The sequence below is a fragment of the Sitophilus oryzae genome, unplaced genomic scaffold (genome assembly GCF_002938485.1).
Source record: "Sitophilus oryzae breed Bouriz unplaced genomic scaffold, Soryzae_2.0 scaffold_1976_pilon_pilon, whole genome shotgun sequence".
Classification (NCBI taxonomy): domain Eukaryota; kingdom Metazoa; phylum Arthropoda; class Insecta; order Coleoptera; family Curculionidae; genus Sitophilus; species Sitophilus oryzae.
This window is the reverse complement of record NW_022146697.1, coordinates 1,027,188-1,050,155: the sequence shown is the minus strand read 5'-3', so window position 1 is coordinate 1,050,155 and position 22,968 is coordinate 1,027,188. Positions and strand designations below refer to the sequence as shown.

Below are 22,968 nucleotides of genomic sequence, written 5' to 3'. Positions count from 1 at the left end.
TGATATTAAAGAATAATACAATAATTCTTAAGATTTGATTTTTTTACTGATGTGAATTAAGAAATATTTTAGGCATAAGTAAACTATTTTACATTTTTAAAAATTATATCAGTGGAATTAATTAAAAAGACTAACTAAATGAATTTTTAGATCATTTTTAATGTTGACTAAAACACCACAGATACATACTTAAGGATATTATAACAAACATATTTTAATCAGGTGTTGCAAAAAAAATGTAGGTACTTAATAGGGGTCAATAATATATAAAATATAATATAGTAAAAGAAAATATGATTTTTCTATAACACATTTACAAAATCACAATACGAAACAACTTTATTACATAAATTTATTTCTGCTATTAAGGTAATCTTGATAATTATATCCTTAAAGCACCTAAAGCACTAATGCACATGTAAGTTGTTCTCTTATATAAATTTATGTAATATACATCGTTGCCTGCTGCTGTCGAGGCGAAAAAAATAAGAACCTTAAATAATTTACGTTACATTTATCTTAAAAAATTAGTAATTCTGTTTTAACAGCATGCAGAACCTTGAGATCCACCTGAACCTCCTGCTCCTGGCAATGAAGGATTTGTTGGGGAATGTTGGGGGCCGATCTTGATTCCGTTTGCCTGAAAATGACAATAAGATTTGACACAAAGTAAATTATTGTGGCTCAACCCTATAACTTTTTTACTGTTTCATATAATAGAACGAACTTTGGTATGTAAGTATATGACATAAATCGGGAGTGATGGACGTATTCAATTACTTTCGGTCACTTCCTCTTTCACCGCAAATAAACTTTTGATTTTTAAATGGTACTATCGGTATTTTTTTACTTTATATAATAGAAAACGACATTCTGAATAGAATGACATATTATGTGTGAACTTTTGACATTTTCAACTAAAAAAAATTAGGATTTTAAATTTCAATCTAGAGTGCCATGGCTGTGTTAAAACTATGGAGTGTAGAGGTAAGGAGAAACAACTCTTACGGGACTTTTATTGAAAAAGTGGTCACAAAATGGGAAGAATAAGGGTTCGCCAAATGACCACAGTGGCGCTAAAAACGCATGAATCTAAAAAATTAAAAGTAACCATAGATAAGAGAATAAAAATAAATATAACCAAACATTACCCAAAAAAAGTTTTGTTTTTATTTTTTAGACAGAGTTTTTGAATATAAAATAATTATTGTTTATCAATATTTTGTGCTTGGTTTGGTTGGCGGTTTTTAAATAATAAATAATATTTAACAATGGTTAAAGTGTGTGTGGTGCGAAGTTGATTGAATATCTGATGGAAAAATAAAGAGCAAAGGCAAAGCCTACGGTATGTAAAATACATAATATAATTCAGTATTGTATTATTTGTATTACATGTAAAAATTAGAGTCAATCAAAAGTGTAGTAAACATTTTTCGTAAGATTATTGACATACATGTTACAAAGTATATTTTTACAATCCTTTTTATAAAGTTACAACCTAAATAAAATTTATTTTTAATGATTTTAAAGTTTGACAGACATGCAAAATTGTTGGCATTTTTTTAAACAAGTAAAAGTAGGAAATACATAAAATTGTAGGTACTGTGAAGAAATATAGTTAACTGTAAGTGCTGTATTTTAATAATCTATCAAAAATCAAAATCATCAGGATAATATTAGGTATTGATTTTCAGACAAGAATTAGATTACAGTGATGGTCAAAAGCATTTAGATACAGCTTTGAAGTCTACAGATAAGGTATGGCAGTTTCATTTTAAAGAACAAGATGTTAAAGTTTGTGATAAAATTGTCATCAGAAATACTGTCCATTTCAGTATTTACATAGGAAAATATTGGAGGATGAAGCTCTACCTACTGCCTCAGGTTAATTTAAATTCTGAATTGCAACAACAGCAACAAGCAAGAAGGGCACCATTAAATGAATATTATACACATACGTATTATTATACACAGAAAGAGTAATGTTATACACATAAATATTAACATTTTGTAGAGCAACAACAGAATAAAAAACCAAAATATGAACACCAACAACTAAAACAGGAACCATTAAATGAATATTATACACGTAAGTACAATTTGATCGAATAAAAAACGGCGTCAGCGATGCCTATGAAATGAAGATTGCTGTCATTTTATATGTAAAATGATATGGAGAATGTCATCGAGATGTTCATTTCCAAGCCAACTGGACGCCGTGTTTTTTCGATCATACAGTATTATTATACACATAAACATCCCTTGATAAAGATCAACATTTTGTAGAGCAATAACAGCATCAAATAATGGAAATAATGGACCCTATTGCTCAAATCAAAAACAAATTTCAGCATTACCACTTTATTGGTTATATCAATAAAAGAAATTATTGAGTTTATGAGTCTAGATCCTACAAGCAAGCAGATATAGTCTCATAATTTTAAATGAAGATATATCTATTATAGTATGTATAAACACTTTGCATCTTTTATTCAATGTTGTAACGAATTAACAAATTGTAGGAATTTATTCTAATAACGAAAAAAAAACTTTGGATCAAAAAATATTTTCTTCTGATGAGGTTTATGAATATTAAAGTCTGTTGAAGTTTGGCCATTATGTGTTGGTATACAATTTATTTATGATGTTACAGTAGTTAAACCATCCGAGTATGAAACATGTTTAAAATCCACTATTCTTAATGAATGGCAACTACCAACTTGAGAGGAAGCTAAGAGAAAGGTTCTATTGGGTGGACTAGAAGGAAAAGGGACATATACATGAGGATCTGGAAGGGCTATAACATTACGTCTCAAGCCATGGGACAATAGGAAACGAAATTCAAAGGAAAATATTACAATACGTTGGATGCAAATTATAGTGCAAAGAATTGAGAAAAAGAATTATTAAAAGTAGTTATTGTTACGATAGTTAAACCATCCGACTACCAAATATATTTAAAATCCACTATTCTGAATGAATAGCAACTACCAACTTGAGAGGAAGCTGCGAGAACGATTCTATTGGGTGAACTACAAGGAAGACATGAGCATCTGGAAGGGCTATAAAATTATATTATTTCACGTTTCAAGCCATGTTGGAATAGCTGGGAGTGAAAAAGAAGATAATACTGCACACCATTCTTGTCTAGAAGTAGTTGATATTAAGGTAGTTAAACCATCCTACTATCGAACATTTAAAATCCACTATTCTGAATGAATGGCAACTACGATGGGGCAAAACGTAAATAAATACTTGTACAGTATAAAATTATATTATATTGGCTTAATTTTTATACTAAATAAAGTGTGTTACGTTATTTTAGACCTGCATTATATTTATTTAAATCCCATATCATCAATTAAACTTTTAATAAAGTTTTCCTAATTATAATTAACATTAATTTTAAACTAAAGCTTTTTCATCTTGAATGAGATTTACGAAATAACTTATGAGAAACAATAAAAGAGGCTCAGTCTATTGCTTCTGAATAATCGATAATAAAACCACATATTGACTTACTTTTATACTAAATAAATGTAGGTATGAAGTTATTTTAAAGCTGCATTATATTTATTTTAAACCCATCACCAATTATTACTTTAAATAAAATTTTTCTTAATTATAATTACCATTAATTTTAATATTTTAAGCTAAAACGATCAGAATATTTTTTCGTCGTCTTGAATGACATGTGCGAAATAACTTATGAGAAACAATAAAAAAGGGCCTAGTCTATTGCTGCTGAATAAAAACCTGTAATTTATTTCATGCAACATGAAAATAAAATTGTATTTTTTTGAAACCCGCGGTTTCGCGTTTGCTTCACGTCAAATATTTATGTCTTGAATCATCTGTTCTAAAATGTTCCGAGAATGTCTTAAATTTTAGGATCTTGCTACAGCAGCGCCATCCTAATTCTTCCCTTTTTTTGACCACTTTTTAATGCACGGAGTTATTTCTCCTTACCTCTACACTCCATAGTTAAAACCAATAATTTTTAATCAAGGCGCTTTGAAACAATAGATTTGATTGTCCAATGTTTTTTGTGTCTTTTCCTGGCCGGTTAAAAGATGCCTAAATTGTATTTTTAATTATAACTGAATTTTTTCAAATAAAACTAGAGTGGCTCGCATTAGCGTATTTGGAAAAATAGTTTTTACAAATAATTTGTTACCACATACTAGGTATTTCGAATTGTTAAATTTTCGCTAGTAATTTCCTGTAAAACAGGAAGTGATCGAAATTAATTGAGTACGTCAATCAATCCTCATTAATGTCATATAGTAACATACCAAATCTCGTTTTTTAAGCAATCTCAAAAAAAAAATTATAGGGCTGAGCCACTTTTCAAAAACACCTGGTATAGTCTGTTCAATGACTCGGGGAGGATTTCGACAGACAAGATCCAAAAAATGACAGAAAATACACACGCAATTTGCCTGTGAATTAAACATCTCAATTAAACCGCAAGATAATGAAAAATATTTTAGAAAGAAAAATCAACTGGAGCTAATAAATTTTAACTTGAAAAAATTCAAATTTGTATATACATATATCTAAATTAGATCTTATCAAAATTTTTAATGGCCCAGTTGCCTAAAAAAACTGTATAAGTATGCAAAAAAAACATACAAGTTTAGGCAATTAAATGGAGGTTTGTGCAACAATTTATTTGTCACCCTGTATTAATCAGCCAACAAGAAAAAAAATCTTTAGTTAGGCTCTCTCATCTATAACAACTGTAGATTTTTTTGGTACCAATATTTATTACTTCATAGTGGTGAATATTTGCTAAAAATATTATCTTTTATCAACGCGAGATAAGATGTAACATAAATAATAAAAAAAATCTATTGTCAAGACTTAAATAGATGTCAACTTGGGTTTAGATCAAATTGGGGAAAAAACACAAATAATATAATCCTAGTAAATAAAATATAATTCGAGTAAACCAATTTGATATAGGCCCAAGAGATCGGTTACCTGCATGACATCGACACAGATATGTTTTTAAATAACATTAATAATTAAACAATTAAAATACAACAATCTCGGGTCGATAATCAAACGCAGGCTACCAAAGTTCGATTGCCTCATGGTCATAGCCGGGTGAATGTAATTAGACGAAAACAGATTGAACGACGTAACCGGCGATGACCACGAGGGATAGAAAATATAAAATGTATGCTAAAGAGAGTCGGGAGTGAGTCCATCGATGTGAGTCGTATTATACAGTCAGTAATTCGCGTTATCAGTCCGTTAGCAGAAGACAGCGCAGACTGAAGATGTTCCTGTAAGTACTTAGTTAACTAAACCATTAAGTCTTGGCATTCCCCAAAATTGTATTATACTGTGAACTTTATATTAAATAAATGAATATTTTATTCAATGGTTGTTTTGATTGAGAGAGAGAACCTGGTATAGCGACCCTAGCAAACAACCCCCAGCTAGGTCGCGACATATGGTGGAGGCGCCGGTCTCTTTTTTAATCAAAGCAACCTGTTTGAATGCAAATTTTTAATTACTTTCTTTAACACCACGACATGTGTTGGAGGCGCCAGTCTCTTTTTTAGTCAAAGTAGCCTTTTTTAATGCAAATTACGGGTAAACCCCACACACCTCCGCAACATGTAGTGGAGGCAAAGTTCTTTTATTTTTTTAATTTCAAATATTTTTTTTTTTCAATACGTCCCCACCATCAAGACATGTGGTGGAAATGTCGTTTTTATCTGTTGCAAAACAACCTTTTAAAGAAATTTGTTTTTAATTAATTATTTCTATATTTTTCGCCACCACAACATGTGATGAAGGCATGTATTTTAATTTTTTTTATATTTTGGGAATGCCAAGAATGTCCTAGTTTTAACTTATTGAAATGATTTAAATATATTTAGTTTTTTGCTTTTTAACATAGTTTCTTTATTTTGATTAATATTATCCAATATGCAAGATTTTTGTTTTCGTAAAATATACGAAATGATTTTAAATTTTAGTATATTTAAGTTGATAAATATTTAAATAACCTATATCTACTATTATAGTATGAATATTTTATTTTATAGTTTTTATTAAGTATCTCATAATAATTTAATACCCTATATATTATTTGAATATTATTTATTACATTTATTTATAAAGTCAAGTGCTGGAAAATGCTGACGACTGTAGTTTTCACCCTGACCTACACATCATGTTTTATTTTGAAATATGAGTACATTCTCATCCACATTTGTTTATTATTTTTCTAACGTTTAAATTTCATTGAAATGCCAATGGCTTTGTCTATATTTAAATATTTCTTGATATATTTCAATGTCATAAACTCTCTAACTAATTATTTTTAAACAAGCTAAACTTTTTATTTTAAAATTTTTCATGATGGAATTTCAAAGACTTCCAGTTCTGCCTAAATTTGTTGAACCCCTACATTTGACCCTAGGTACGATTGCCCAGTGTCTTTTATTTCTAACTACGATAAAATTACTGATAGAAATGGTTGGGATTGTGCATATAAAATTCGATATTTGCAGTGTTACCTGAAACACGCATCTGTCTTTTGGTTTGAAAAATACGCGAAAAATAAAAATAATTTACATAAAACTTGGCCGGATCTGAAAAGAGATTTTATTTTAAATTTTGGCGGTGATATAGCAATAAGAAAACTAAAATCCAAATTGCGCTCACGTAAGCAGGATGCAAACGAGGACATTAAACATTATTATTTTGACTTACTTTCAATGTTTCAAGAAATATATGATGAGATTAATTTTGATCAATTCAGAGACTATTTTGAGAATGGTTTGCATCCATCTTATGACAAATATTATTATATGTTGTCAAGCCGTGATATGGATTTTAACGCGTTAAAAAGTATTGTTTTCAAGTTGAGTGATCTAAAAGACAGAAGTTCAGATTATAACACGTTGGCACGTTCGTCCCATTTCTACAAAGGTAGTACAAATTTAAATAATTCAGCTAGTAAAAATAATTATAAACATAATGATTACTATAATTATAATTCAGACGATTTAAAAAGGAATAAAAGACAGCTAGAGTATGATTATTCGTATAATAATCATAGGGTGGCAAAGTTTAAAAATTTTAATGGCAGAACAAGATTTGAAAATAATGAAATACATTATGACAGGGTTTATAGATATGACAACCAGGCTGAAGCAGCCCAAACTGAGTGTAGACATTATACAGACAAATATAATTATAATTTGAACTATGAATGTAGTGAAGAGAATGCAATTGAGGACAACCAGACCACTAATTTTGAACAAAACCCACCCCTGTTTGAGAGACAAACAGCTGATATGGATGGTATATTTATTGTGTCAGAGGAGCATGAGATAGAGGAGAATAGTGTGAATATTTGTGAAGAGGACGATTTGGATTCCCTCAATTTAGAAAGTGCACGGATAGAGGAAGATTGTGATGCCCTCCCCGTGGCAATGGGATACGCACAGGCAGAGGAAGTGAATGATACCCTCCCTGTAGCAATAGAGTTCGCACAGGTAGAGGAAGATGATGCCCTCCCTGTTGCAAGTGAAGTTATGCCGGCTGAGGATGAGTGGAATACCCTCCCTGGCAATGTCGAGGAAGATGAAATAGAAAAATGGAATCCTTTCTTTCTCGAAGAAGAGAAATGCAACTCCCCAAATATACCGATAATTTGTCCGCCCGACACAGAAGAGAAAGATATAACTACGACACATGAAGTCACAAATTTAAGAAGTAAAAGGACACGCCTATTGGGCCACCCGTTAAGGAACCGACAGTTTGACTATTTTGACCGGAAAACAAACGTTCCAAGAGAAAAAACTCGTGATGAATTTAGACCCCAGCAAGCTATTTCTTGCACAAGTAGGAGAATGAATATGATGTCCAAAAGCCCCAACGCCAAGATGGCGAAGGATATCATTATCCACCCTAGCCACCCTCCCTGGACTCGATGCTTATGAGTCATATTTAAAGTCGAAGTTTGAATCTTGAAGCCAAGTACGATGGACCACGATAAAGGATACTGATTAATTAATATAGCATTTAAGAATATTTTTACGTTTATATTATATTACTAAAAAAAAAAAAAAAAACAAGAGACTGATAGAAACTAATCTATTTTTGAGTATTTTTAGGTGACATATTATTTGTTTTCTAACATTGAGCAAAAATAAGGATTAAAAAAAAAAAGGAAGAACAGAAATACTTTCAAGGTAAGCTGAGGTAAAGTATACTCAAACCTACTACATTTACAGCTCCTGGTGGAGGGATTAAATAGCTACGTTAGTTTTAAAGAACTGCTCGGATGATATTTTGTTAGTTGATTTGTTGTTATTTTTATTCCTAGTATCAACGTCACGTGACTATTTTGGCCTAGGATGCCTATTATTTTTTTAAAAAGCCGTGATTGTTTTAGAGGTACTAGTTGAATTTGATTATTTTTTTTCCCCGAGTCAGAAACAAATATTATTTATAATTTATGTTAGTAATAAAAAAGAAAAATAAACTGCGATAGTTTTGTCAATATGTATGTATGTTGTTCTGTTTTGTAGACTATTTATTGTATATGTTTCCATGTTGACAAAACATGTTATTAAAAGCCACGCGACTTTTTCCAAACAATCTTTCACCACTTAGGAGATAAAGGACATGTAATGTAGTAGGCAGAATTAAAAAGATACGTAACGATTTTTGTTTCTCAAGAAAGAATGTGATGAATTTCGCCATATATATATTTTTTTTTCCTTCGTCCTAAATCAAAAGAAAATGTAAACGTTATAATAAATACTTACGTTTCTATTTTTGCTGACGTACAAATAGTTGGAGGCTATTTTTAAATATAAATAATAATACAAAGTGCTTAGCTCGACTAATTAAATAGTAATAAGTAAAGTCATATTTTAAATCTTTATTTTTTTTTATAAATATAAGGAACTTAAGCAAATAATTAGAACTATCAATTTTAATATATATATATATATATATATATATATATATATATATATATATATATATATATATATATATATATATATATATATATATATATATATATATATATATATATATATATATATATATATATATATATATATATTTTGAGCAAATGCATATTCAAAAAATATTTAAGACAAACATAAACTGTACATATTTAATAGGGAACTAATAAGAATAGTTGATAACGTAAATGTTATTCTGTTTTAGATATTAGAGATGTGAATAAAATATAGTACTTACTCTTTAATCCTTCATGAATCTTTGTATCACACCTGCCGATACCACAATCAACACTAAGAAGTCGGAGGAAGAAATGAGTTGCTGTCTGGAAACACGTACCAACTACACCAGTGAGATGAAACTTTCCAGCATCACAAGCTCTGTTCAGTTGAGTAAATATTAAACACGCCGCTCGCCTTTTTGCCTCGAATTCCGATGGATTGGAGATGTATGGAAATTTTTGATACGGATATGGAAGCAATAACCAGCCTGGAGAAAAAACTAATTTGGATGGTTGAAGTAACAAGCCACTGAACCCATAATACCGCAGAGAAGCCAGAAAACCAAGAAATATTAACAAGTAAATTTTGTTTTGGCTCGAATGAAAACAGTACACTAATGAAGAAAAGAAAAATAATTGTCCAGTATTCCGCTGATTCCAGCAATTTCAAAAGGCCGTCGCCCGTTTGACATTGAAACCAAGCGCGCGGACGAATAGAAGTATGCGATAGATAAGAAGGCAACCAGTCAAACAAAGGCAAAGGCAGTGTTGGTGTGTGCATTACTTAACTGATATGAGCTACGGTTAAAATCTATGGTTGAAATGGACGCAACAGAAGGCAACGTACAAGGACGACGCACTTCTTCAATACGGGTGGTATCGAGTAGGACCCTTATTATTGTACAGGACTAAAGAGTGAACGATAAAAATATTTCTTTTTATTTTCATGACTTTCAGGATCACTGTAGCATTGTAATTAACTTTTATTTTGTATTTGTAAAGAATTTTAATTTTTTGCCGTTTTAGATTGATTGAAGTTTGTTTATGATATTTCGTCTGAAATTTATAAGTACAAAGATGTTTTTGATATATAAAGTCTCGTTAACACTTTAATAAAGTATATATGGTATTAATTACACATGAAGAAAATAATGAAATCGACGTTTCTGCGTGTAGTAGGTATGGGCCACATTATATGTAAAAATAGGTAAGATATTAACGTTTTTATTTTTTTTAGCTTTAGATCCAAGGATCTGATATTTTACCAAGGATTTTTTCCGTATCTCTACTTTAAAGACTGATCGGTGATTTTGAGCAATTGAAAGCAAGTTACACAAGCGTAAATTATGATTATTGAACTATTATTAGCTTACATTAATTATTCAAGATGAACAGAAATGCGTAATTTACATATCACATAGGTACCTGTTGGTGTATTTTCATAATGCTATGTATGTGATTTACTTTTAAAATTAATAAAATGAGGTATTAGATGTATATGTATTGCTATTTTTATTCATTTTATTTTCATTCAAGTCCTGTTTGATTTAATTCACAACAGTCTTATTATGTACCTATATTTATGTTTTTTTTTTTTACATATTTTTTTTGATTCCAGGTTTTGCATGGATTCTGTTGTCTTTTTTCTTGCTTCCAGTTAGTTTTACGCCCGTGAAGCTGTGAAAACATTTATTTATCTTCAAGTTTCTGTAAGTCAGTGCATTGTTACTTTACTATTTCAATTTCACAGCATCTCTGATGTTATTTAAATATTTTGATATTGATACAGTAGTTTATAGGTTTATAGCTCTTTAATTGTGTTGATTTGTATATTTACATTGTTCTAAATTCCAAATAAATATTTTTGAGTAATTTTGTTGTATTATTTTACTACTAGAAAAAGTAAAAGTATATTAACCCTCATTTAAACCTCCTGAACAGCCCGCCATCAAAAACTGAAACGGGAAATAAATTTCATAAAATTGAAATTGTCGTGTCAATGAAGTGTCTATGTCATGTCAAATCATGTCAAATGTCCCAGCCGCCATATCTGAAAATTAGTTACCCAGGCAGCCACGCTGTTTCCATAATTTAACATTGACTTGACACTTCTTCTTGTATTTATTATTTTATGGTGTGCATTACTTAACTGATATGAGCTACGGTTAAAATCTATGGTTGAAATGGACGCAACAGAAGGCAACGTACAAGGACGACGCACTTCTTCAATACGGGTGGTATCGAGTAGGACCCTTATTATTGTACAGGACTAAAGAGTGAACGATAAAAATATTTTTTTTTATTTTCATGACTTTCAGGATCACTGTAGCATTGTAATTAACTTTTATTTTGTATTTGTAAAGAATTTATTGTGTGTTTCCTATTTAAGTCTTTATAGAATATTTTTTATCGCTGGGGACCAGCTCTCCGCCCGGGGATATGTCAAGACTTAAATAGATGTCAATCTTGGGTTTAGATCAAATTGGGGAAAAACACAAATAATATAATCCTAGTAAATAAAAATATAATTCGAGTAAACCAATTTGATATAGGCTCAAGAGATCGGTTACCTGCATGACATTGACATATGTTTTTTAAATAACATTGATAATTAAACAATTAAAATACAACAATCTCGTCAGTCAAACGCAGGCTACCAGTTCGATTTCTCATGGTCATAGCCGCGAATGTACCAGACGAAAACAGATTGAACGACGTAACCGGCGATGACCACGAGGGATAGAAAATATAAAAATGTATGCTAAAGAGAGTCGAGAGGTTAGTCCATCGATGTGAGTCGTATTATACAGTCAGTAATTCGCGTTATCGGTCCGTTAGCAGAAGACAGCGCAGACTGAAGATGTTCCTGTAAGTACTTAGTTAACTAAACCATTAAGTCTTGGCATTCCCCAAAATTGTATTATACTGTGAACTTTATATTAAATAAATGAATATTTTATTCAATGGTTGTTTTGATTGAGAGAGAGAACCTGGTATAGCGACCCTAGCAAACAACCCCCAGCTAGGTCGCGACACTATTATAACTTTTTCTAGCATTAGAACAAACCACTTTTATCACTCTGAAGACCTATTTTCCTTACTATACGTGTATATATCATTAATGAATAATGAATAAAGGTGATAACGTATATTGCTTATCTTCCATACTTTTAGCAACTTTTAGTAAATTGGAAAATGTTATAAATGCTACCACTAGTAAAGTCCCATTATATTTCAATCTAATAAAATATGTGTAAAAAATAGTCAAATAGTCATATAGATACGCACAGAGTAATCACTTTTAATAATGAAATAAAATATAATATAAATATAATTTTTTGATTATAATTTGAAAGAAAAATATAAAAAGAACATTTTTAATTCAAGTGTCATTTGTAAATGTTAATAATGCTTTGCTGTAATTTGTTTAATTATTCAAAAAGTAAACATGTAACATAAATGACAATAAAATAACAAATAGTCAATAAAACCTTTTATATGCAAACCTTTAAAGTTAAGATATTGCTATTATAGGCAAATGTCACTTGGTAATAAAGATTATTAATAGGTAATTGTCACTAATAATATAATCAGACTACTTTTAATAATACCGGGTGCATCTCAAAAGTGGCTCACCCCCTATAACTTTTTTATTTTTTCAGATAAAAAAACGAGACTTGGTATGGTAGCATATGACCTAAATTAGGATTGATTGACGTATTCAATTGTTTTTGGTCACTTCCTGTTTCACCGGGAATGACTACAACTTTTGATTTTTAAATGGTACCCTGAGTATATTTTTACTTTATTCGATAGAAAATGACATTCTGAATAGAATGACATATCATATGCCAACTTTTGACATTCTCGCTTAATAAAAAATCGTATTTTAAATTTCAATCTAGAGTGCCATGGCTATGTTAAAAACACTAATTTTTAATCAAGAGGCCTTGGAAAAATAGATTTTATCGTATAATTTTTTTAGTGTCGTCCTGGCCAGATAAAAGATACCCAAATCGTATTTTCAATCATATCTCAATTTTTTCAAATCGAGGGTGGCTCATTAGCATATTTGGAAAAAGCATTTTTTCACGAATAATTTGATACCACACACTTGGTATTTCGAATCAAATTTTTGTTATGAACAGCATGTTATAATTTCAAATAAATCATATGCGAAAATGTCAAAAGTTGACATATGATATGTCATTCTATCCAGAGTGACATTTTCTATCGAATAGAGTAAAAAAATACCGAGGGTGCCATTTAAAAATCCAAAGTTGTAGTAATTTCCGGTGAAACAGGAAGTGACCAAAAACAATTGAATACGTCAATCAAACCTAATTTATGTTATATACTAACATACCAAATCTCGTTTTTCTATCTGAAAAAGTAAAAAAGTTATAGGGGTACTTTTGAGACGCACACGGTATAATTATACTACCATGTGATAAATAATTCAAAGAAAAAAAAATCTTTTGTGTAAATTAAACATATAACTTTTTTGTGTTTTAGATTCCAAAATATAAAACATTTTGCAACAGTACATTTAACTTACCTCATTGTTGATATCAAAAACACCTTCTTGTATTTTCTCATAAATTTCCTTAGCAGTATTAATGAACGCTTCTTCCACATTGGCTGCAGTTTTAGCTGATGTTTCCATAAAAACTAATCCATGTTCTCTAGCAAAAGCTTCACCTTCCTCTTTTTTTACCTCCCGCCTTGATTCTAAATCACTAAAACATTATTTTAAAATTATTAAATTTGTTATAACAAAATATTTATTAGTAAATCGTATATAATTTAGAAAATATATTATGTCTACAGATAGTTATATGGGGTTTCACGTTTGTGAGTAGAAATACAATATGCGGTTTTCACTCACTGTGTTACTTTCTTTGAAACTAAAGATGCAATACACAGATTTTTTCTAGCCTTCTTAGGTTCTTAACTAGAGGGCGAATTTTAAAATATTGCATTTTTGTATCAGTTATCTTACAACTTATTAAAAACGTGAAAACTCTGTCCCGTAGAGTAGTTTACGTAGAATCCAGTGGCGTAACTAGTTTTTCATTGGGAGCTATCATTTTCGAAATTGACTCAAACTTATGTTTTTTTTTTAAATGAGACACCCTGTATATTATTTTTATTTGATTTGTCTTGTTATGAGCTTTCTAAAAATATACTTACTCTAAAAATATAATATATCCTATACTTATTTTCATAAACAAAGTAAAAAATGAATTATTTAAATTTTTAACAAATAATCAACCTATTGAGTTACTGAGTTTATAATCATCTGCTGATGATGCTAACATGGTTAGCGAAACGCGCGTCCAGTGTAAAAGTAAAAGTGTTTTGGTGTATTGTGGTGATTTAGTGTTTTTATTTTGCAATCAACCTAGTTTGAAAATGTATTATTATTTTATTTAATTTAATTTATAACCAGATAATTTTGCTCTCCCTCGTATTATCTTCATAATTCATGCACTTAAAATGAACTTGTGCTGCTTTTAGATAACATCCTATCTATCAGAGTTGATATTTTTGATGCACTTGGGCAATGATTTCACACAAAAAAACTAGTGTGGAATTGCTGGAAACTAGTGTGGCTATTCCAACTAACCAAAGTTTGTTGTAGAATAAATTATTGAGTAGTTTTGATTACCTCAACCGCCTATACCGGGTGCTTCTCGAAAGTGGTTCACATCTATAACTTTTTTATTTTTTTCAGATAAAAAAACGAGATTTGGCATGTTAGTATATGACATAAATTAGGATTGATTGACGTATTTAATTGATTTTGGTCACTTCCTGTTTCACCGGAAATGACTACAACTTTTGATTTTTAAATGGCACTATCGGTTTATTTATACTTTATTTGATAGAAAATTACATTCTGAATAAAATGACATATCATATGTCAACTTTTGACATTTTCGCTTAAAAAATTGTATTTAAAGTTTCAATCTAGAATGTCATGTCTGTGTTAAAAATACTAATTTCTATAGAAGAAGAATATTGGAAAAATAGATTTGATCATCTAATGTTTTTCTTGTCTTGTCTTGGCCAGTTAAAAGATGCTTGAATCATATTTTTAATGTCTCAAATTTTTAAAATGGAATTAGGGTAGCTCATTAGCATATTGGGAAAAAATCATTTTTTACAAATAATTTGATACTACACACTTGGTATTTCGAGTCAAAATATTATAAACCGCATGTTACAATTTCAAATAAACCATAAATATGTGAAAATGTCAAAAGTGGACATATAATTTGTCATTCTATTCAGAGTGTCATTTTCGGTGAAACAGGAAGTAACCAAAACCAAAAATAATTGAATACGTCAATCAATCCTAATTTATGTAACATGCCAAATCTCGTTTTTTTATCTGAAAAAATAAAAAAGTTATAGGTTTGGTTTGGTTTAGTATGTTAAAAAGTTAAATAATTTATTTTTTATCTTGTTTATAAAAAAGAAAAATAATATTATTAAATAGAGTATAGTATATTTTTAGAAAGCTCATAACAAATAAAATAAAAAATATACAGGGTATCCCAATCCCATTTAGAAAATATAAGTTTGGGTCATATTTTAAGAATGACAGCTTCCAGAGAAAAACTAGTTATGCCACTGAATTCTACATAAAAAACTCTATGAAACTCAGTTTTCATCTTTTCCATTAGTTATAACTGAGATACTATGAAGAGAGTAGAAAAATGCAACAATTTCAAATTTAATATGAATGATGTTAATTTAACTATGTATGCCTTGTATTTTAAGAACAAAGAGGGTTAGGACGAAACTCTGTGTAGCATCTTTAGTTTCATAAAAAAGTAGCAAGGTAATGTGAAAACCGCATCTTTGTACTATAAATGAGAAACCCTGCAAAACACACAAAAATGAGACACCCTGTACTCCATAGAGCTGTACTCTTAAATATAATAGAAAAAATAACAAGGCTTTGTAATAAATTCACTTTAAAGTGCAAATAAAAAATTAAATAAATACCTAAAATTTCACACAGAATTCAGATACTTTATAGTTATCTAAAAATTTAACATAAACAATACAATTTACGAAATCTCAGCATTTAAATATTGAAAAATTTGATAGGTCTGATTCACACCTCAGACTCAGAAAAGCAAACCATAAATAAGTTTAAAACAATAAAAATGTCCTATTTACACACATCAAATAAAAAGTATCTTCATAAATCATACTCAATATGAAATTTATATTAGGTACATACCTTTTGTTTCCAATGAGCATAATTACCATATTAGAATTTGAATGTTGTCGAGCATCATCTAACCAAGTTGTCAAATGGTTAAAGGTTTCCCTTCTTGTAATGTCATAAACTAGAAGAGCCCCAGCAGCACCTCTATAGTAAGATCGCGTAATTGATCTAGAAAACAAAGTATAAAACATCAAATTAGTGCATTTTAATGCATTAGAAAAATATAATTATTTACCTGAAAGCTTCCTGTCCAGCAGTATCCCAAATTTGTAATTTGATTTGCTTACTGTCAATAGTGATCATTCGAGCACCAAACTCTACACCAATTGTTAAATCATGAACAGGCTGGAATCTTTTATCAGTGAATTGTAAAAGTAGGCATGATTTACCTACACCTAAAAGAAACTCTAGTTAGTCTTAAGCTCAAGTTCAAGCCCAAATTGCTGCACATATGTGTATCAAGATAAGTTAAAAATATGTAAGACAATCCATGAGTAAATATGGACACAAATTGTTAATTTACTATAGGCCTAAAAATTCTAGGCAGAAGTGATAATAAGGTGAGATACTGTTTACAACAAATAGCATTGTGTACAAACACTGACGCATTAACAAATAATGAACTTAAAAAAATCTGTCTTTGTCTGATGAAGTCATTTTCCATAAAACTGATTAAAAGAACTTCAAGAACAAAGTAACATATTTTTGTGATAGAATAATTAACAATGTTATTATTAGTTCTTACCTGTATCACCAATAATTATGTATTTAAACAAATATGCATACGACATTATTCCGGAAAAAAATACTATTTACAGAATATTTTTGGCCAGAAAACAACTTCGTAATTTGCAGATGATATGACAGCTGTCGAAAACACTAAATTGACAGAATAAATTTGATGCGTAGACAATTTCAAATTTAAAGGTAGGTTGCGCATTTAGGGTTGGGCGGTAACAAAAATAATCGATAAAAAATTGTTGCCAACCTAAATAGATAAATTGTCAATAATTTTACTTGCGGATGTTGTGGATAGAGGTCTCTATATTAATTAAAATTTTAAAGTGGCTAGATATTAAAATTTATATATATTTTTCAGTTTATATATTAATAATTTGCATATAATAAATATTAACAAGATATTAAACGATATTTTTTGACATATTTAAATAGTATAGATTAATTTTTGATTTATTTGGATTATGAGAACATATGATTGAAAGTCAGATTTAATCTTAGACATGTTACTATATTAAAGATATTTTAATATTTATTATTAAACATGTAATTTAAATTAGATGTGATAAATTTTAGATATTTTTATTTTACATAATGGATTGTATCGGGATTGAGAAGTTCCTATATTTTTATCATTCACCATTTTATCAAGAACCAATAATATAATTTATTTATTTATGAATTTATGTAAGGGAGAACACAAAATAATAATAATTATTATCATATTCTAATAAAGGAATATATTAATTTTTTATTTGTCCGTCAGTTTAAGAAATTTTATCGTAAATAAAGCTGAAAAAGCTCTATATGTGATAGATTGAACAAGTGAAAATGATTTTTGTTAATATTTTTGTTTTATATTTACTCTTTCATAATATAATTAAAAGCAAACAATAAGGCAAAATAAAGGGTTTTGCGTCTCATTTCGTTGAACCATTTCTCTAATGTTTGGAAAATGTTATAAATATAAAAAGTTATGAATATACTAGGAGGTATTAACAAAGCTTTATACTTAAATTTAAATTTAAGATTTTTCATAAGTGGAGTTGAACGTGAATATTAAATATTTGGGCCTATATTCATTTGAACTACTCATATCGATATTTGATATATGCCCATCTATATTTGATATGTGCCCATCACTAATTTTGGAAAAATGCCAACTGCCAACAAATGCCAATCACAGCTGTTTGACATTTAAAAACTTCTGAAGTTCATTCTGTGAGTTCATTTAAATATCTTACTGACCTAGATAACATTAGTAATCTAAAATAGTTTCAGCTTCTTTTATTTATGTAACTTATAAGAGAGAACTGGACAATATAAAATCACCAGTTATAAGTTATCTGCGATCATCAGAATCACCTAAATGATTTTACCTGACAGAGACAGTCTGAAACAGAAACAAAATTAAAAAATAATATAGGTATTTAAAATCTCCGTGCCTTTTCGTTTGTGATGTAATATAAATAATACAAATATTTCAAACAGGTTGGTGGCACAGTATTTCATAAGTGCTATTTTTGATTTTGTAGTAATAATTATTTTTAGGTTTTAGGTTGTTTTTTTTGGTAAATAAAATGAGCGAGATCAGAGCAATGGAAGAAGTAAAAATTTTATTTAACCGATTTACAAGTTTTGTGGATAGGGATATAAAAGGAGTTCACGTAAGTTTTTGAAAACTATAAGTTAGTTTTCATATATTTTTAGATATATATTTTTTAGATTGGTTGTTACTCAATTGCTCTTTTTGGGTTAACTGTTGCTTTAAGAAAAGTTCGACCTGTAAGTCTTTTTTTTATTTATAATGGAGAAAGGTGTGTATACTAACTATATTAATATTTTAGTTCAGCAAATTTAAACGGCCCAAAGATATTCCCAATCATTTCATAACAGAAAAAAGAGAACTGGCAGGTTTGGTAAAGAGAATAGATCCAAATGGTGCATTATTAATGGTAGAACATAAACCTCTGGTTAATATACCAATAATATCTTCTGGGCAATTGCCAGTGAAAATATCTGGAGTTAATGTTACTGGGCTAGGGTTGAATTGGTTACAAGCAATCGTGGCTGGAAGGGAAATAAAATTTGTGCCTGTTGTAAAGCACGAAGATTTTGTTCATTGCGAAGTATTATTAATTCAGGATACTAAACAGGTATTGAAATATGTTTTTATCAGATCTAATTATGTATTATAATCATATTTTTGTAGAATAAACCTGAGTTACTAAATGTCGGAGAAAGTCTTGTAAAGATCGGATTTGCACAAACAGTTCCTATCCAAAGTCCACTCTTAGAGGATACACAGCTCTTAAGTTATTACAAAAAATTACAAGCAGCAGAAAATTATGCTCTACGAAAACAGCTAGGCCTTAAATATTATATAAAACCAACGAAGAAGTCTTTACAACGTTTACTTAAAAATTTAACTAACCTATCAAGCGTTTTGACAAAATCAACCAAAAAACAAATCAAGCGACTGTCCCAGTTGAGTTCAGCATAGTATAAGGGGATGACTGTAGTGGCCGAATGTGTTCTGTTGATTTTACAGTGCGTGGGAATTTATAATATTGTACAGTTTTTCTTTTACACAAAAGATTATTCTATTAAAGACGATTTGGAGTATTACTTTGATTGGTAAATTTAAATGAGGTGACAAACTTGCATTTTGGATTGGCTCACAAAAAGCATTATTAAATTCAAAATTGTGACTGTACCCGGTTGAATTTTGAATGACTGTTGTAGATTTTGTACTGTTTTTTATGTTGTTGATGCCATTATATATATTGTTTATTACAAGTTTTTGCTATTATATTTTAAAACTTGATATTTTTGTTGTTATAATAACTAAAAATTATAGTATAATGGATCTACTTATCAGATCTATTTTTTTTGCTGACTAGTGGTGGTATGACATACAGATTGTTGAATATATTAGTAATTAAATTTATTTTTTATTACATTTGTATTTTATTTACCATTTTTTGTTCAGGTAGATACAGATATTGTATTATGTCAGTCAGCGATCGAAAAAAAAATCGGCGTCCAGTTGATAACAATCGATTACTCCCATTTTCATCGCCGATATCATATAAAATGACTGGTCTTCATTCCCAAGCCGTCTCTGACGCTGTTTTTTTTATCATATAGTATTTTTAAGTCAAAAGTCAAAGCCTACTTGATCATAAACTACTGTGATTGCACAAATATATTTGAAAAGGCAGAAAGGGGCAAATATTTTAGAAAGAAAGAACAACTATTGAAATAATCTTAATTTGAAAAGTTGAAATTTATATCTGAATAAGCTCCTAAAAACTTAATAAATCAGCATTTGACTGAAAAAATTTTTTTGTGTAAAACACATCTAGAGATTTTATTACATGCTGATGCCTTAATGCTTGAGGCATTGTGTTGATCTTGTATGGTAATCTCTCCCATTATGGATAATCAAGTATTTTTTGAATTATTTTTGCAGTTTCTTTGATCGTTAGGCTTATCTAGAAAAAAGAAAATAGCTCAAGATATTTATTTTAACCGGCGCATTCACCATTTTGTCGAGTTGGAATAGGTTTTTACAGGTTTAAAATTTAAAATGAATATAAATAAGAAGAAGACTAATTATTTTTATGTATAATTAGAATGGTAATTGTGAAAATATTTATTATTAATTAAATAACTCTATTTTTATTTAATATTTCGAAGAAAGTACAGGGTGATTCAGGCTTCCGAAAAAGCTCTATATTAAGTTTTTGGTTTGTGAATTTCATTTCAATTTTTTTAGATATGGGGTCAATGGTAACGCATATTTTGAAAATATTTTTATCAACATACAGGGTGATTCAAACATATTTTTAAGACAAAGTTGTATATTTCTAAATGGAATACTATCTAATTTTTAGCTCAATGGATTTGCCACTAAATTTCCGTTCCAAAAATATTTACTATAATGTAATATGCTATATCCGAGTGGTTTTTGAAATATAAGTCACCATCCGAACGAATTGTTATATACAGAGGGTGGCGCACCTCATTCGTCTCGGTTGATTATACGCGAAAACGGAAATATGTAGAAACAAAGTATTTTATGAGTATATGGGGGGAGGCAATGTGTACAATTAAAAATTATTTTGTATTATAGGGTGTTTCAAAACTAAGATCCATACCATAGTTATTTTTTTCTAATAATAGAACACCCGGTTTTTTATTTCGCATATTTGGATTCTTGGGCTTAAAAAAAGTCATTTATTATAAGGGTGAAATATGTTTAAAATCTTTGGTTTTTGAGATAGAGTATGTAGATTATCAATAATACCTTGCGTACTGAAAATTTTTATTGCTTTATTAAATTTATACAGGATTGCCGTTGCTGATCTATTTTAATTATTTATTTTACATAAAAACATCGTTATTTCAAATACAATATTTGGCATTTCAGTCAAGTCAAATTGTCGTTATGAACCGCATGTTACAATTTCAAATAAACCATATGCGAAAATGTCAAAAGTTGACATATGATACGTCATTCTATTCAGAGTGTAATTTTCTATCGAATAAAGAAAAATATACCGAGGGTGCTATTTAAAAATCAAAAGTTGTAGTCATTTTCGGTGAAACAGAAAGTGACCAAAAAAAATTGAATACGCCAATCAATCCTAATTTATGTCATATACTAACAAATCAAATCTCGTTTTGTTATCTAAAAAATAGAAAAGTTATAGGGGTGAGCCAGTTTTGAAACGCACTCGGTATATCCATAAAATATTTTGTTTCTACATCTTTCCAGTTTCGTATAATCAACCGAGGCGAATGAGGTGCGCCACCCTGTACATTTACCTGGACTATACATATGTACGTATATCGGTAACAGAACATTTTGTATTCTAAATTATCAGCGCCATACCACAGAAAATACTTTATTTTTTAATTTACTAGAATATTTAGTAGCTAAAGACAAGGGTAAGACCCTTGTTTATATATTCTTATATACAAGGGTAAGATGTAACCGTCATCTTTCGTAAATCCGACTATAAGTAGTTAATTCTCATTTTTTAGATCGTTAATGCAGAAGATAAATTATTATAGATTAATAACAAAGGTAAATTTATCTTTATAATGTCTCGTAATCATATTCGACACGTAATTCTATTGTGAAATTAAATAAGGGAACAAAAAATATCGAAGAAAAAAGTTACCGCCGACTATGACTCGCCTCCGCCGAAGTTGGAAAGTCATCGACGAACCCATTATGCCCGCCAAGTGATATGAATGATTTTCTGATGACCCCACAATGCAAAGCAACCCCATTTCTGACGTCAAACGGCGCTGCTATTGTTCGACGTCGTTTGTAGTCCGTCTTTAGTAATTTCGGTATTTTGCTCTCTCGGTACCGGCTCCGGCGGCTTCCTTTCAAAATTTATTTCCAGAACTTTGCGTGGTTCATGTAAATTTCAGGCGGATAAGAGTAAAGAGAGAAAGGGAGAGAAATAATGCTGCGGTCAGGTAATTTAAAGGCTTCCTAAGAAAGTTGCCGTGCTCGTGGAAAATCGGGAAATTTAAGTTTTGTAAGGGGAATGATATCCTTTATAAGTTTTTTTTTCAAAAAAATCGCGTTGTAAGGTTTATAAAGAGACATGGATTCTTATTTTTTTAAGGAAAAGGTACTTTGTAAATTTGTTTATTTGGGAAAATATTATTTTGATATATACACTGCACAGTGGTTCCCAGATAAGTCATTAGGGGAGATCGGGGCAAGTTGGCGAAGTAAAATACAAAAGGCTCCAAAACACGAACAAACGGGTTTAAAAAAAAGATCCAATTTCATCTGTTAGTACATTTATTCAGGTACATAATAAAACATAAAAAACCAAATAAAACTGTACTCTTGAATAATTATAAAGAAAAAAGCAAAAAAGTGCATTTTCAAGATGACGAGCCTATAGATAGTTGCCTTTTCTGTAATGGACGTTCGAAAAGAAGG

At 29.7% G+C, this 22,968-nt stretch overlaps 2 protein-coding genes across 6 annotated transcripts; one reads left to right on the top strand and one right to left on the bottom strand.

Annotated features, from left to right (window-relative positions):
- Positions 1-139: 139 nt before the first annotated feature.
- On the bottom strand, positions 140-17,152 carry LOC115883688 (ras-related protein Rab-2). The gene is made up of 5 exons (XM_030902081.1): positions 16,999-17,152; positions 16,489-16,648; positions 16,266-16,421; positions 13,566-13,746; positions 140-640 (listed from the first exon to the last, which is right to left on the bottom strand). The coding sequence occupies exons 1-5, from the start codon at positions 17,042-17,044 to the stop codon at positions 542-544; spliced, it is 642 nt and encodes a 213-aa protein (XP_030757941.1). The 5' UTR covers positions 17,045-17,152; the 3' UTR covers positions 140-541.
- A 992-nt stretch (positions 17,153-18,144) lies between these two features.
- LOC115883696 lies at positions 18,145-19,951 on the top strand. 5 transcript variants are annotated; one of them, XM_030902087.1, is made up of 6 exons: positions 18,145-18,212; positions 18,267-18,482; positions 18,543-18,658; positions 18,717-18,776; positions 18,839-19,147; positions 19,204-19,951. In XM_030902087.1, the coding sequence occupies exons 3-6, from the start codon at positions 18,572-18,574 to the stop codon at positions 19,492-19,494; spliced, it is 747 nt and encodes a 248-aa protein (XP_030757947.1). In that variant the 5' UTR covers positions 18,145-18,212; positions 18,267-18,482; positions 18,543-18,571; the 3' UTR covers positions 19,495-19,951. The 5 variants fall into 5 exon arrangements, with proteins under 5 accessions (XP_030757947.1, XP_030757950.1, XP_030757948.1 ...); XM_030902090.1 differs by having other exon boundaries at positions 18,165-18,212; positions 18,273-18,482; positions 18,550-18,658; XM_030902088.1 differs by having other exon boundaries at positions 18,165-18,212; positions 18,273-18,482.
- Positions 19,952-22,968: the final 3,017 nt, after the last annotated feature.